At 39.7% G+C, this 17,614-nt stretch overlaps 1 protein-coding gene and 1 pseudogene across 1 annotated transcript; both read left to right on the top strand.

Annotated features, from left to right (window-relative positions):
- Positions 1-1,352: 1,352 nt before the first annotated feature.
- Positions 1,353-5,902, top strand: LOC118818103 (extracellular calcium-sensing receptor-like). The gene is made up of 6 exons (XM_036585231.1): positions 1,353-1,588; positions 1,752-2,052; positions 2,202-2,978; positions 3,545-3,769; positions 4,748-4,871; positions 4,989-5,902. Exons 1-6 carry the CDS (start codon positions 1,353-1,355, stop codon positions 5,900-5,902), a joined length of 2,577 nt encoding a protein of 858 aa, XP_036441124.1.
- A 3,687-nt stretch (positions 5,903-9,589) lies between these two features.
- Positions 9,590-14,964, top strand: LOC118818048 (annotated as a pseudogene).
- Positions 14,965-17,614: the final 2,650 nt, after the last annotated feature.

Consider the following 17,614-nt stretch of genomic DNA (forward strand, 5'->3'; position numbering starts at 1 on the left):
AGTGGAGACAGTTGCTTCCGTTGGTACTCATGGCACTGGTTTTGACACAGTGAGCCCTGTGAAGTTTCGCTATGCTCAGAAGGAAAACACTGAACTCTCCTGGGCGTGCGGGTGGCTCCTGGTAGGGTGCAAAGCAGATTGGGCAGATGTGATGCCGCATTGGGCCCAAGGCTAAGGCACTTTGGTCCAGTTGGGTTAGTCTACAGATGCACAGTGAGCTGCTGTATTGTGTGTGTCCAGGGAAACATGAGTGGCAATTGTTGGTGTTGTGCAATTTGCCAAAAACAGTGCTGACTAGACTTCCTGGGCCCCCTCCCACTACAGAGGATGGGAACTATTACATCCTCAGGGCCATGGATTATTTCATGAAATAGCCTGAAGCGTATGCGGTCCCAGATCAGAGTGCAGACATGACAGCAAAGTAGCTAATAGAGAAGATTTTCTGCTGGTTTGAAGTACCAGAGGAAATCCATATTGACCAGGGGCACAATTTCAAGTTGGTGGTCATGGCTGAGGTATGTAACTGGTTGGTCATTCACAAGACATGGAATAAGCTGCTCCATGCTCAGTATGATGGCCTTATGGAGCATTTCAATTGGATGATCACAGCTCAGCTTGTCATTGTTACTGATCAGCATTGACATGATTGAGACCAACACCCTGGTGCTGCTGGCATGCCACACCGACATGCAGGAGTCAACAGGCTTAGACATTTGTTGTTATTATTGTTTCTATTTTTGTTGTTTATTGGGTCAGGTTGTGTGTATTTGTTTATTTTGAGTTGTTGAGCTGAGCTGTGGGTTTATTTAGTGTTGGTTAGTTGTCAAAGTGAAGTTTGTTGCTGGAAGTGAACTTCCTCATCAATTCTGTTGTATTTCCGTTCAAATATTTGCAATGATTAGGTATTTCACAATGTCAAATTTGTTTAAATGTGTAATAGTGGTCTCTAATTCTGGTTTAAGTGGTCTCCAATTTCAGCATTGTAAAATGGTTTTAGCATGAATTTTAGCATGAATTTTATTGTGGTTAAAGTGGCACTGGATATCACCAAATTAAATGCAAAGTCTGAATTGCAGATAACTGAGACATGTCCCTGTTCAATGCCAACAGCTCTGAGTGTATAAATTATGGAGATGATCAGGCTTGCAAGTATTTTAGCTCAACCTCAATGATACCTTTCAATACAGCAGAGGCACACAAATACAAAAGCTGTGACAATCATTGTAATTAATATTCAAGAGATAACCACGCCTCCTGAGTCCTAACTCACACCTATAGGACATAATAAGAAGGTAAGATATTTCAATGCATCAATTCTAGCTTTCAGTGGGCTGGGAACTACCGAGCATACCATGAAGCTCACTTCAAGTCTGATGACATTCATATCAATGTTGTGGATAACTGGGCTCGGCTTAGCAGCTTGTAAAGCTGACCAAGTCAGCTGCAGGCTGAGGATTGAGCCTCAAATGCCTGGTCTTTCAATGAATGGAGACTATATAATTGGAGGGATTTTTGCTATTCATTTCACCATGAGATCGGAGCAGAACACCTACACCATACAGCCACTCCAGCCTCAGTGCTCTGGGAGGTGTGTCTCTAAGCGTGAACTGAACTGTTGTAGCGAGCAATACAGATAAATGATAATACTTTATTAACTTTTTTGTAGTCCTTGCTACTTATTGAGTTTGTGGCGTCTAAAAGTACTTGGGAAAATAAAGTGTATTCATTTTGTGTTAAGCTTTTCTAAACAGTATGAATTTCAGGGAGCTGCGCTTCGCTCGTGCCATGGAGTTCACCATCCACGAGATCAACAACCGAGCAGATCTCCTGCCGGGAATTAAGTTAGGCTACCAGATACACGACTCGTGCGGTGCCGTACCGATGGCAATGAAAGCTGCATTTCAGTTTACAAACGGCATGGAACCATTTTTCAATGATACTGATTCCTGTTTAAAATCTGCAGCTGCAGCTGTTCCTGCTCTCGTGGGAGAATCTGCTTCAACCACATCAATTAGTATGGCTAGAATGCTGGGTCTTTTTGGAATTCCACAGGTAAGTGCAGGCTGCATCTAACAGAGCAAACTGAAATGTTTGTGTTTAGTAATGACTAAAGAATCTTTTCATGTCGCATGCATGAGCGCTGGTCTTCAATCAGACGTATCAAATAACGCTTCTTTTTCCTTTTCTATACTGAATAACAGGTGAGTTACTACGCAACCTGCGCATGTCTGAGCGATAAGCGTCAGTATCCTGCCTTCTTCAGGACCATACCAAGTGACCACTACCAAGCGGCTGCACTGGCAAAAATAGTCAAGCATTTTGGCTGGACATGGATTGGGGCAGTGCGCAGCGACACAGACTACGGAAATTATGGAATGGCGTCGTTTCCAAAAGCTGCGCAGGAGGAGGGCATCTGTGTGGAGTACTCCGAGTCCTACTACAGAACACAACCGCGCAGTAAACTGGAGAGAGTGGCAAACGTCATCCGCAGATCAACAGCCCGGGTAATAGTAACGTTTGCTCACGAAGGCGACATGAGGTTTCTGTTGGAGGAACTGGCAAAACAGCCGCCGCCTCCCCTTCAGTGGATCAGCAGCGAAACCTGGATCATAGATCCAGAGTTTCTGCGCTTTAACATGTGCGCTGGGGCGATAGGATTTGGGATCCCCCGCTCAGTGATTCCAGGTCTTCGTGAGTTTCTTCTGGATCTCTCTCCAGAACAAGCACTGAATTCACATGTATTAACGGAGTTTTGGGAGAGCTCGTTCAGCTGTAGCCTAAAAGGCTCCTCAGGGGGCGCGCGGAAATGTGACGGCAGCGAGGATATCCGCGCGCTGCAGAACCCATATACAGACACGTCGCAGCTGCGCGTGACTAACATGGTGTACAAAGCTACGTATGCCATAGCGCATGCCATCCACGGTGTTATCTGTAATGACACGCAGTGCGACAAGAGCGCTAAATTCACACCATGGCAGGTATAAAACTGATATGTTTGAAAACAGTGTTCGCGTCAGTGTTTTCCAATTTGAAAATCACTTAAAAAGACAAATTGTTTTTCGACACATGAAGGTGTTCGTCTTTTAGCCAAAATTATCAGTAATATAAAGATAGATTTCACTAATCGTGTTTGTGTCTTTCACCAATATATCCCTACAAGAAGTAATTACACAAAGAGCTTCCTTTGTTTTCCCTTACTGATACTTTGTTTCTATTTCATCACTGACGAAAATGATGAGACATAATTTTGTATTTAGTGCATCGAAATTGTGGCCTTTCATGAAAATTATATTTGAGCAAATTTAAGCCACTGCTGTGATATTCTTATGCGGACATAAATGCACATGTTTTCTATGGTTCATTCTAATTTTCATGGTTTTAAAGTTCTGAGACACAATCTGCCACCATAATGGTGAAGTGGTAAATATCACAAGTCACCATATAAATATTAATCAGTAATATTTAGTATTTATAGTAATGCATTTAAATATTTGATCATAGTTCAAAATACATTCCCATTCACAGTTTTACTGTGCTACTGCAGATACTCGACCAGCTCAAGAGAGTGAACTTCACTGCAAAGAATGGTTTTCAGGTCTGGTTTGATTCCAGTGGAGATGCTGTGGCCGTCTATGAGCTCATAAACTGGCAGGTTGATAAAGATGGTAGTTTGGGTTTTGTGACTGTGGGTCACTATGACTCATCCAGACCAAGAGGCCAAGAGTTCAGTATGAGCAGGGCTGTCAGCTGGATGGGGAGACAGACCGAGGTAAAGTGTCTTTGGCATTTGCTGTAAACCTGAACAAGGAAAACTTGAAATAATGACAGCAATCAAAAGCATTGTTGCCTAAATGCCTGAAAATTGATCGAATTATTTTCACATAATGCAACTCCAAATGTTTGGTTACTTACTAATTAAACTTTTACAGGAATCTCAACTAAGGAATTCGTAGGTTATTATTGAACTATGACATAAGTTATTACTGATGACGATTACCTCATATAAATTACCACAAACGCAAAAGAAAAAAACTTTTTTTTTTAAAACATGGAAAGATTCTTTAAAAACAATTTAAATTAATTAGGTGCGTTGCTGTAAACACTTGGTTAATGGCAGCAGTAAAAGATCATCTAACATCAAAGATACCTATACTGCTCCTTATAACAACAATAGGTAAATGAATAAATAAATAAGTAAATAAATAAATGCAAATGGTGACAAAGGGTTTTATTGCTTTTGTATTTTTATTATCCTTAATAGTAATAATACATTCTGGACAGATAAAATGCAACAAAAGCACCACGGTTGTTTAAATAATCATTACATAAAATAAACTTGAAGATCTAATTTTTATCATGAAGTCAGCACATTATAATCCCAAGGTTGTTGAAATAATAAAAATCTTGAAAAAAATGAGATGATTAACAGAAAGAAAAAAAAAAATCAATGCTAATTGTTAAATCATAGTTTTTTTTTTAATTAAAGCTTCAGATACACCACCACTATATTAAGTACCACAAACTCATAAATAAATAAAAAAAATAAATAAATAAACTGTTGAAAATACTGAACTTTAGCCTGACTTTGGAATATTTTGTTGTTTTTTTGCACTCAGTTCAGTAAATGTTATTTAAACATTGGGTTTAGCTATGTAGTACAAAAATTGGTCTGTGTACAGCACTGCAATGCTCAGCTAATCTTTTAAATAAACTATATATTTCTTTGTGTATGTATAATGTCTTTCAGGTGCCAAGATCTGTGTGCAGTGAGAGCTGTCCTCCAGGAACCAGGAAGGCTGTGCAGAAAGGAAAGCCAGTCTGCTGCTATGACTGTATACCATGCGCAGAAGGAGAGATCAGTAACAGGACAGGTTGTGTATTACTAAACAGTGAGCACTTTTCCTGGGGACAGTCATAGTTTGGTTATTTTCATTCCTTTGTGGTTGTTTCAGATATAAGATTCTGAATGTGCTTTTCAAATCCCTTAGACTCTTTGAACTGTGTTCGCTGCCCTTCTGAGTTCTGGCCCAACACTCAACAAGACAGCTGCCTCCCCAAGCCTGTGGAGTTTCTGTCCTGGGACGACACTCTGAGCATCATCCTGACAGTGTTCTCCATCACTGGGGCCTTCATAGCTGTATGTGTGGCTGCTGTTTTCTACAAACACAGAAATTCTCCCATCGTCCGAGCAAACAACTCAGAGCTGAGCTTCCTGCTGCTCTTCTCACTGACTCTGTGTTTCCTCTGCTCACTTACTTTCATTGGTCAGCCCTCTGAGTGGTCCTGTATGCTGCGCCACACAGCGTTTGGGGTCATCTTCGTCCTCTGCATCTCCTGTGTTCTGGGGAAAACAATAGTGGTGTTAATGGCCTTCAGAGCTACACTTCCAGGCAGTAATGCCATGAAATGGTTTGGGCCTCCACAGCAGAGACTCAGTGTTCTTACCTTCACTCTCATACAGGTCCTTATTTGTGTGCTTTGGTTGACAATATCTCCTCCTCTCCCATTAAGAAATCTAAGGCAATACAAGGAAAGGATAATCCTGGAATGTGAATTAGGTTCAGCTATAGGATTCTGGGCTGTGCTGGGTTATATAGGATTTCTGGCTCTTTTGTGTTTTATTTTGGCTTTTCTAGCACGGAAGCTGCCTGATAACTTTAATGAAGCCAAGTTCATCACATTCAGCATGCTGATATTCTGTGCAGTGTGGGTTACCTTTATCCCAGCTTATGTCAGCTCTCCTGGAAAGTTCACTGTAGCTGTAGAGATATTTGCTATTCTGGCCTCAAGCTTTGGTTTGATTGCTTGTATTTTTGCTCCCAAGTGTTTCATAATCATGTTTAGACCAGAGCAGAATACCAAGAAACATCTTATGGGTAAAGTACCATCCAAATCTCTTTGAGACTCTCACACATATTATATATGTAGAACTATGGTTTAGCACCGTACATAAAATGTTCTGATTCATGTATGGGTTTATATGTACACTGCAGCTTTTCTAATATGTTTTTTTAATTAAACTCTTTATGTTGGAAAGTTTAATTGTCGCACAAAAGCCTTGTCCTTCCCAATTTTCAACACTTTTCCTCATTTTAAATAGATTTAAACCGCTTCTTAGCCTTTGCATTTTGTTAAAATTTCATGATGAGCGAGCCAAAAGAAATGGTCCAAAATTACTTGGAAAACAAGCTTGCTACACAAACTCCATCACAATTTCAAAATTTTTCCTTTTTGGAAATTTACCATTTTGTAGATGAAACCTTTTTCCACAGCAAATATAAGTAGGATTTTCATGACTTAAATGCACCACTTTGTACCACTTTAATGATAAAGGGTTACAGCAATGAATAATGCCATTATGAGAGCATTATGTTGCTTGTTTATTTAAGCTGGAAATGTCAATGCTATATTAATTTCTGTTATGTGATACTGAGATGCTCTTTGAAATATCTGCCTGGTATAATGGCAATAGTTGGGAAAACTGAACTGCTGACAGAACGTTCCTCTTATCTCTGCTATGCTTACATTGTGCTAGTGGAATTTTCCTTCACTGATCCATTGAAAACAATGGAATGTTCTATTTGTCATCAACCATCTATTGTTTTAATATAAATGCAGCACTACTACTTCTCATTGGCATTCTACATCCACATTCTATTATGATGTCATCACTTTTTGTATATCAATATTTCTACATTGTACTTCGTAAAACCTATGTTTACAGCATCACTTGGCCATGTTCTTTTCCTTTTTTGTATTTGGTTTTGTGTATTTTCCATTATTTGTTAAAGTTTTTACATGGAAATGAAGACCTTGTCTTCATGGTTATTTTACGTACCTTCCTGTTCAAGTTTATGTGAAGTCAATAAACTAACAGATTGTGCAATTATTTCAAAATTCTTCAAGCTCATTTCATCATAGAAGACTCTGATGTCTTCCATTGACAGAATGGTCTGATTATACTACAAGCATTAAGGCAAGCTTATCAAAGCTTTCTCTATCCAACAACATTAACACGAAACACTTCAAAAACAACTGAGGCCTTTGTTCTCCCACATAAAGCAGACGTTCAATGAACATACCACTCCCTGCCTTTTTGTCAGTTTGGATGTAGTTTGCAAAAGTGGAGAATGAAAAGTAACTTGTGAACTAGTGAATTAGCTTTTAAAGTAGCAGTTAGTTAGTGCTAACCTTCCCACACACCAAAGGGTCATTGCATGAAAACTGTCATTTGAGTGCAAAATATTTGATGTCATATTTGAGCCAAAGGTCTGCTAATAAGAAACGTTTTCACACTTACCTATATAAATAAAATGTGAATCTTTTTTTAATTGAAACTGAATAACAAAAATGATGCACTATTACTTTAAATCAGGTAATGTAAATTTTCCCTTTGAAGTCTTCACAGAAGCCAAGTTCAAAACCTAGTAAGTTTTGCTTGTTGTAACATTGCCGCAGAAGAAGAACCAGAACCAGACGGCACTGTTCTGCTCATTGAAAATTATGTTTTTATTGATCAAAGCAGAAAAGGCTACTGCCTCACAGCAAACACAGTGGGAAAGGTCACCAACAGCCGTACAACACCAACTGACAGTGAACACCTGAGCTCACCTTGAAACACAAAGCCTGTGATGGATGTTACACTTTCCTCACCATAAGGATCAGCCATCCCAGTGGCCCATACGCGGTGAACAAAGACTCTGATATGAGCCACGTCACCCAGGCCGCAATCTTTCCGAAGCCAGGGTTTCGGTATGTCCATCATCGTGTCCATCACAAGTGCCGTGGGTTGCCTGGTCCGTGGCAATGGACTCCCCCCAGCTCTTTCCTGAGGTTGTGTCCCTTTAGCAATCGTGCCTCCTTATTCGGGATGGGAAGCTGATATGGGGCATGGGGCATGGATTCAAGTTGGGATTTGTGATAACACTGAGTCACTGACACGCTACATGGCCAAAAGTATTGGGACACCTACACGTTACACACACGTCTCATTCTTAATCCATAGATATTAATATGGAACTCTTCCCAACACTCCACCCCTTCGCAGCTATAACAACTTCCACTATTCTGGGAAGCTATCTACAGGATTCTGAAGTGTGTTGGAATTTTTGCCCATTCATACAGAGAAGTGTCAGAGGTCAGACACTGATGTTGAACAAGGGGGCCTGGCTTGCAATCTCCATTCTGGTTCACCCCAAAGGTGTTCGATGGGGTTGAGGTCAGGACTCTGTGCAGGCCAGTCCACAAAATTGATGCTTTTTTTAACAGAAGTGGAAAAATAACCATGTCATAAATTACCAAACATCTCAACAACATTTGTATTTTAACAGTGATAAATGGATTACTATTTTTTTTCCACTTTTCTGTAATATGTTCCTTTTTTATGCCTCATGTTTAACATATAACACTAACATGAATTTAAATTAAATTACTATTAGAAACATTTCTTAACATGAACATTCTAATACCAAAATCAGGTCAATCACAATGCAGCTGTACTACAACCATTAATCCCACGAAATACCTGATACCTAAAAATCTAATTTACTTAGAACTCAGCAAGTGTGGTGTATTCTCCCTTCATGGTAGCTACAGACTAGCAAAACAGAGAACTTGTGCCTCAACTCACCGGAGTTCGACACTTAAATCTCGACAGAAAACTGCCTCCCTCACATTCACAGATGAAATTCTGATAAAAGAACAGCTTATTAGCCTTTATGCATGGAAATAGTCAAACCTTTAGGAGTACTTTGTGGTATTTCATACGAAAAACTGTTCAGTTGGTCGGCAACATATTACAGCAAGAAATCTTTCGCCGAAAAGGAAAAAAAAAGAACCGATGTAGCTCGCTGTACCACTTGAGATGCACAATGTGTGGCATGAAACTACACCTCTAAATGACATATGGGGTTTTCATAGTTGTTACTTATTACTGCCCTCATATTACATTTCATTTTTTGCTTATATTTTAAAATGGCAAAAGTAAAGTTTGAGGCTGCAAATAACGGTCAAACAGTGAAACTAGACTTAATACTATTCTTCAGAGATTTTGTGCAAGACAAAATGTTCAAGTTAAATGTCCCGGATAACTTAGACACACCAAAAACACCACCTTCACGTCTGGAACTAATACATGTTCGTAGCTTTAGTATCTCCTCGATAAGCACGCTTAACCCAAATTTGAATATGCGCAAAGTTTGCCTTTTTCTAATTGTCAGCGTTATTTGAGTATGTAATATAGGTCTCAAATGGTATTTCATCGGTTCAAACCATAAAAAGACAAACTTTAGTATGAATATTGTGGTTACAGTGGCGCTGGATATCACCTAAAGAAATTGGCTAAAATTTAAAATATAGAGAAAATAGAGAAACGCCAAGGTTCAGCGCAAACAGCCCTGACTGCATACTTGACACCCTACAATACACCAGAGACGCACAAATACAAATGTTATGTCCATCATTATAATTATTATTCAAGACATAATCAGCCTCCTGAGTACGAAGTGACGCCCGCCGGGCATAATAACAAGATGGCTATTTAAATGCAGTCACCCTGGCCTTCAGAGAGCTGGGAACAATCGAGCACGCAATGCAGCTCATTTCAAGACTGATTACATTTGTATCAATGCTGTGGATAATTGGGCTCAGTCCAGCAGCTTGTAACGCTGACCCGGTCAGCTGCAGGCTGTGGGCTGAACCTCAAGTGCCTAGTTTTTCAATGAATGGAGATTTTATAATCGGAGGGATTTCTGCTATTCATTTCACCACAAAATCAGAGCAGAACACCTACACGAGACAGCCACTGCAGCCACAGTGCTCTGGGAGGTCCGTCTGTGAGTAGGAAGAAAAGAGTTTCAGAGGAAATTACTGAAAAAAAAAGATCAAATTGTCATTATTTTGCAGTCCAGCGCTACGTATTGAGTTAGTGACGTCTAAAAGCCTTTAGCAAATTAAAGAAACTCTAATTTTGAGTGAATGTTTTATCATGTCTTGTGTTTCTGAACAGTATGTATTTCAGGGGGCTGCGCTTCGCTCGTGCCATGGAGTTCACCATCCACGAGATAAACAACAGAACAGATCTCCTGCCGGGAATCACATTAGGCTACGAGATACATGACTCGTGCGGTGCCGTACCGATGGCAATCAAAGTTGCATTACATTTTGCAAACGGCATGGAACCATTTTTCAATGATACTGATTCCTGTTCAAAATCTGCAGCTGCAGCTGTTCCTGCTGTCGTGGGAGATTCTACTTCAACCTCCACAATGACTATGACTAGAATGCTGGGTCTTTTTGGAATTCCACAGGTGACTGTAGGCTGTAATAAATGGTGCAACCTTAACTTTTTGTTTTTAGAAATAACTGAAGAACTATATCACAGCCTCTAAATAAAGATTAGAATTCAGTCAAGTTTCTCAAATAACGCTTCTTTCTCATTTTCCGTACTGAATAACAGGTGAGTTTTTACGCCACTTGCGCGTGTCTGAGCGATAAGCATCAGTATCCTGCCTTCTTCAGGACCATACCAAGTGACCACCACCAAGCGGCCGCACTAGCAAAAATGGTCAAGCATTTTGGCTGGACATGGATTGGGGCAGTGCGCAGCGACACAGACTATGGAAATTATGGAATGGCGTCGTTTCTAAAGGCTGCGCAGGAGTTGGGCATCTGTGTGGAGTACTCCGAGTCCTACTACAGAACACAACCGCGCAGTAAACTGGAGAGAGTGGCAAACGTCATCCGCAGATCAACAGCCCGGGTAATAGTAGCGTTTCTTACTTCAGGTGACATGAAATTTCTGCTGGAGGAACTGACAAGGCAGCCGCCGCCTCCCCTTCAGTGGATCGGCAGCGAAGCGTGGATCATAGATCCAGATATCCTACGCTTTAACTTGTGCGCTGGGGCGATAGGATTTGGGATCCCCCGCTCAGTGATTCCAGGTTTACGTGAGTTTCTTCTGGATCTCTCTCCAGAACAAGCACTGAAATCACCTCTGCTAACGGAGTTTTGGGAGAGCTCGTTCAGCTGTAGCCTAAAAGGCTCCTCAGGGGACGCGCGGGAATGTGACGGCAGCGAGGATATTCGCGTGCTGCAGAACCCATATACAGACACGTCGCAGCTCCGCGCAACTAACCTGGTGTACAAAGCTACGTATGCCATAGCGCATGCCATCCACGGTGTTATCTGTAATGACACTCAGTGTGACAAGAGCGCTAAATTCACACCATGGCAGGTATTTAACTCATACATTTAAAAAATACCTTTTAAATACATTGTCGTGCATTAGAATGGAATAAGCCTCATGTTTTTGTGTACATTTAATATGTAAAATACCTTGTCATTTATTAGAATTTGGGCATCTGAGTTGTTCTGCATTGCGGGGAAAAGCAGCGCACATTGTTATTCTGTTTCCAATTAAATATCGCTTATTGTTTCATGCGTAACACCAATGTATTAGTGTGTTAGCCAAATTGATCAAATATCCTTGCAATAAGTCATTAAAAAGACTTGTTTTACTTAATGACATGTTATTTCTGTATCATCACGAACAAAATGTGGACAAAATTTATTATAAGACTGTTTCATACGTTTACAAGAATTGCAAATTTAAAATATTTACAAATTTTCATAGATAAAACTGACAAGCAAGCATCGAAATTTTGGCCTCTCATAACAATATTATTTGAGCATCTGTGAAGCTACTGCTGTGACATACCATTTTTCGTGCATCATATTACAAAAACTCACTAAAATAAACATTTTAAAATCTTACTTTTTACAGATTAATTTAGAAGCATAAAAATGAAACAGTAGACATCGCTTTTCTGTGCTTTCCTTTTATTTTTAGCTTATTTTTGAGGCTTCCAAGATGTAAGCCACCATTTGTCACCACAATTGTGGAATGTCCCACATATTTATTCACAGTGTGTCACTATATCAGTATTCACCAAGGATAAATTAATATTTTTAGTGATGCCTTCACACAATTGAACACATTTCAAAATCATAGCTCCGTTCACAGTTTTATGTTCCACTGCAGATACTCGACCAGCTCAAAAGAGTGAACTTCACTACAAAGAATGGTTTTCAGGTCTCGTTTGATTCCAGTGGTGATCCTGTGGCCGTCTACGAGCTCATAAACTGGCAGGTTAAGGAAGACGGCAACATAGATTTCATCACAGTGGGCCACTATGACTCATCCAGACCAAGAGGCCAGGAGTTCAGTATGAGCAGAGCTATTAGCTGGATGGGCGGACAGACTGAGGTACAGCACAACACTCAATCTTTTTCTATCAATGTAAACCCTTATCACTAGAACTCAAAATAATTAAGGCAAACAGTTACATTAATGGCAGCTTAAAATGGCTTTCAAAAAGTAAAAAAAAAAGTGCAACATTCATAAAAACAGTTTCAACCATCATACCAATTTTTATTTATTTATATATTACAGGGCTGAGAAAGTGACACACATATTCAGCTGATTCAACTCAAAATATTCATTCGTTTCACTAATTAATTAATTTAATGTAATTATAGTTTTACTGTACTTTCATTTAAAATTGCATAGGTTATTAATGAATACTTTTTTGGCAAAAGTTGCCTTAACCTCTTATGCTCATGGGTATATTTTGTTTGTCCATCTAGATTTACATGACCAAATCATAAGGCAAATTATTCAGTAACTGTTATTCAGTAATTATTCAGTAAATTTTTATTTTATTCACTTATTTTTTGTAAAAGTTCTCCTCAAATTAACAGAACATGTGTTTTATGATCATACACATATTGCTATATGCTTACAATTTACTGCTGAAAACCAAATATCTTTTGTATCGTGTAGACGCTCTTTGTATTTTTTATAAAAATAATTTTTACAGAGCAGATCACTGAAGAGACACCATCTGTTTATAGTTTATAGCCCAGATTTGTGGAGAAAACTTTCAGTAGAAAATGAGTTCAGCTTTTTTTTTTTATTATAAAGTTTAAAATTACATCACCCATCTGTTTGACTGGAAAGAAGACAGTTACAGCTCTCATATGACGCCCACCTTTTCATGTAGCTTATGAAATATGAAAGTTTATAAAGAATATGACGAAGTGCATTTTGGAGCATTATATTGCTATAACTGCAAAACAAATCACAGTCCATGATGATTATGGTGTTAACATTTCATCCTGAGAGGTCTTTATATGTGACTAATAAACTTATAACAAACTATTAGTAACACATTGACAAGCAATCAGAGAAGCCGCAGTAGTAAGGCATTTGAATACATTGACATAAATATCCTGAAGATGTACTGTTGATACTTGACATGTATCATATGTTACTACTTAATATTTTACTTCCACTGAGCAAAACCTATCCTTACACATTCTTACCTAAAATTTAACCCAGGCCTTAATCCTTACCTTAAACTGAACCTCATCCCAAAACCTAATCCAGTTAAACTCCAGTTTAACATCAAAATTACTCAAAATAAACTGTCACCATAATAATTATCTGCAATAAACATCAACACCTAAACTTTAGCATGAAAAAACCATGTGACCAATAGTTAAAAATCTGATGAAAACTGATAAAAATTGTAAAAGAAAAGCTAATTATCATAAACCAAAGCTTTCTGTCTACAGGAGATACAAAATTTATTCAAAAATCTTTTTGGATTTTGAATTAATCTGTCATGTACAGTGCTTTATAATTAGAACTCCAAAAATGACTCTACAAAATCAAAAGTTACCAATTCTGACCTTTTTTTTTTTTTTGACAAACTATGAATTATTTCTGTTTGTCTAATATATTTCAGGTGCCAAGATCTGTGTGCAGTGAGAGCTGTCCTCCAGGGAACCAGGAAGGCTGTGCAGAAAGGAAAGCCAGTCTGCTGCTATGACTGTATACCATGCGCAGAAGGAGAGATCAGTAACAAGACAGGTTGTGTATTACTGAACAGTGAGCACTTTTCCTGGGGACAGTCATAGTTTGGTTATTTTCATTCCTTTGTGGTTGTTTCAGATATAAGATTCTGAATGTGCTTTTCAAATCCCTTAGACTCTTTGAACTGTGTTCGCTGCCCTTCTGAGTTCTGGCCCAACACTCAACAAGACAGCTGCCTCCCCAAGCCTGTGGAGTTTCTGTTCTGGGACGACACTCTGAGCATCATCCTGACAGCATTCTCCATCACTGGGGCCTTCATAGCTGTATGTGTGACTGCTGTCTTCTACAAACACAGAAATTCTCCCATCGTCCGAGCGAACAACTCAGAGCTGAGCTTCCTGCTGCTCTTCTCACTGACTCTGTGTTTCCTCTGCTCACTTACTTTCATTGGTCAGCCCTCTGAGTGGTCCTGTATGCTGCGCCACACAGCGTTTGGGGTCATCTTCGTCCTCTGCATCTCCTGTGTTCTGGGGAAAACAATAGTGGTGTTAATGGCCTTCAGAGCTACACTTCCAGGCAGTAATGCCATGAAATGGTTTGGGCCTCCACAGCAGAGACTCAGTGTTCTCACCTTCACTCTCATACAGGTTCTTATTTGTGTGCTTTGGTTAACAATATCTCCTCCTCTCCCATTAAGAAATCTAAGGCAATACAAGGAAAGGATAATCCTGGAATGTGGATTAGGTTCAGCTATAGGTTTCTGGGCTGTGCTGGGTTATATAGGATTTCTTGCTCTTTTGTGTTTTATTTTGGCTTTTCTAGCTCGGAAGCTGCCTGATAACTTTAATGAAGCCAAGTTCATCACATTCAGCATGCTGATATTCTGTGCAGTGTGGGTTACCTTTATCCCAGCTTATGTCAGCTCTCCTGGAAAGTTCACTGTAGCTGTAGAGATATTTGCTATTCTGGCCTCAAGCTTTGGTTTGATTGCTTGTATTTTTGCTCCCAAGTGTTTCATAATCATGTTTAGGCCAGAGCAGAATACCAAGAAACACCTTATGGGTAAAGTGCCCTCTTAGGCTCTTTGATGAACTGAAATAGGTAGAAAAAGTAATATGAAGGCTGGATCAAAGACAATATCTAAAATGTGCCGACTTATTGTACTGTAAAAAGTGGCTCTTCAGATCTACTTAAAACTTACTTCATGTGGTTACAAGTAAATTAACAAGTTTTATTCAACTTATTCAAAGACTTTGAATGAACAGTTCTTTCAAATCAAATTAATTGTTTGAGTTGAATAAATATAGTTGTATTGCTTTTTACCACATGAAGTATTTTTTTTAAGTAGATCTGACGAGCCACTTTTTACAGTGTATGAAACTTTCAATCAAAGAGTACATCATCCTCTCCATCACACAGTTGTGACAAACTCTCTTTTATTTTTATATTTGTAAATATATATAATTTCATCCAGCTTTATGAACTGTTTTATAAGGTTTTCTATTTTTTTTTTAGTATTTTAGGCAATCTTTTTATGTAAGTGTCAATAAACTTTAGATTATCTGCTATAATTAAATTCATGCTTTCTTTACATGTACTCTTAAAGGAAAAATATTGCTCCTGTAGTCGTACGTGATTGATGGCTGTATGTAGCAATTGAAATTTTGCCATGATGATAAAATTGTTGATTTTTTGTTTAACCTAAAGAAGTTCATTCTTTATACTGTATAATTCTGCGTGTCTCCCCCAAAATATCTTGTTTATTTCACTGTGAGGGATGATGAAAAAAACTGGGAAAAATAACAACTGAGACCTGTCTTCCCCTAAATAAAGCTTACCTTATATAAACCTCCCGCTCCCTACCTGTTTGGCTTTTCAAATATACTTAGATCACTGGCTAGTTTGGAAAACTGGAAATGGAAAAGTGAAAAAGGAAAAGTAATATTTGAATAAGTCTCTAAAGTACACTATAATGCCAAAAGTATTCGCTCGTCTGCCTTCACACGCATATGAACTTGAGTGACATCCCATTCTTAATCCATAGTGTTTAATATGATGTCGGCCCACCCTTTGCAGCTATAACAGCTTCAACTCTTCAGGGAAGGCTTTCCACAAGGTTTTAGAGTGTGTTTATGGGAAGTCTCCGCTCTAATTCATCCCAAAAGTGTTCTATCAGGTTGAGGTCAGTCAAGTTCTTCCACACCAAACTCGCTCATCTATGTCTTTATGGACCTTGCTTTGTGCACTGGTGCTGCTCTGTCATTTTACGTGGCCTACCACTTTGTGGCTGAGTTGTTGTCATTCCCAATCGCTTCCACTTTGTTGTAATACCACTGACAGTTGACTGTGGAATATTTAGTAGCAAGAAAATTTAATGACTGGACTTGTTGCACAGGTGGCATCCTATCCCGGTACCATGCTGGAATTCACTGAGCTCCCGAGAGCAACCCATTCTTTCACAAATGTTTGTAGAAGCAGTCTGCATGCCTAGGTGCTTTAGGTGTTTTATACACCTATGGCCATTGAAGTGATTTTAACACCTGAATTCAATGATTTGGATGGGTGAGTGAATACTTTTGGCAATATAGTGTATTTGCTAGTTACCACAACAACCTAAGGGTCATTGCATGAAAAGTGTCAAATAGAGTCCTCAACGTCTGAAGCTAAAGTATAGTCTGAAGTCTGCTAATAAGTATTTTTAAGCCTAGGGCAAGGATAATGTCTGAAATCCCTCCTCCCTCCAGTCTAATCCCCTGTAATGCCTTACCTTCTGTTTTATGTGACAAAGTTCTCACAATCAGTCGCAAGATGACAGTTTTGCTGTGTACCACTGTAGCCCAGCCCTTGACTCTTCTCTCCTGAATTCCCCTAAGCTGCCTGCCTGCTCCTTGTGCAGATGCAGTCCAGCCACTATCTGAAATTCCTTTTTATTATACCTGCAGCCCTGGGTTGTGCAGACTTGAGAGGATCCGCCTGCGTAGCTGATTTCCCCAGCCACACATGCTCTTCCTGCCTGATCACAGTGCTTCCAGTGTGGCACTGCTGCTCTCAAGCCTTGGCGGCTCACGCACCTCCACTTCCGCCCTCAGTCACAAGCCTCATCCCCACTGCACCCCTGACAGGACTTTGGCCAATGACCAGTGCATCCTGATGGGCAAATTGCTTCGCCTGGACTGAATCATTCCGTTTTGTCTCAGTTCCATCAAAGGCAAACGAGGCCTGCCTCCATTGCTCAGCCACCCTCAGCTTACATGGCTATGCACACCTCAGATCAGCTCCACATTGAATCTGCTACAATTCAGTTCTGTCACTGTCTCAACTCACCTCCATCTGCACTCAGATACATCTCAACTCTGAACTATTCAGAGACCTCGCTCCACTTCGCCATTCATCTCAGTACACATATGTGCTAGACTTCAACCCACTTTCGTATTGACCTTGGCAGCCCTCCTCTGTCTCTCATCCAGTCTCATTTTGTCTGCCCCAGCCTCTGCATGGTCCACCACCTTTGTTAGCTCCATCTCTAATGCCCCTCACATCTGACACTTTGCCATTCTTCCAAATGCCATTGTTTCTCACATATTTCCTGCAACAGCTCAGCAGAGCTCATCTGCCTCTTTCTTTTCAGACACCTATCTTTTCCCCAGGGTTGCCATTGGATCTCCCTTTTCTCCTCAGACTTGACTAATATTGGTTCATTTGTGAAGATGATGCTGGTGCCCCTGGTAACCTGTTGCT

This window comes from Colossoma macropomum, unplaced genomic scaffold, assembly GCF_904425465.1.
Source record: "Colossoma macropomum unplaced genomic scaffold, Colossoma_macropomum, whole genome shotgun sequence".
NCBI classification, from domain to species: Eukaryota; Metazoa; Chordata; class Actinopteri; order Characiformes; family Serrasalmidae; genus Colossoma; species Colossoma macropomum.

Excerpts from the sequence above, each read along its gene's own strand:
- LOC118818103 (XM_036585231.1), top strand. The coding sequence starts at position 1,353 with ATGAAGCTCACTTCAAGTCTGATGACATTCATATCAATGTTGTGGATA. Across the intron at positions 2,979-3,544 it reads CTAAATTCACACCATGGCAG|ATACTCGACCAGCTCAAGAG; the intron begins GTATAAAACTGA and ends GTGCTACTGCAG. Across the intron at positions 4,872-4,988 it reads AGAGATCAGTAACAGGACAG|ACTCTTTGAACTGTGTTCGC; the intron begins GTTGTGTATTAC and ends CAAATCCCTTAG.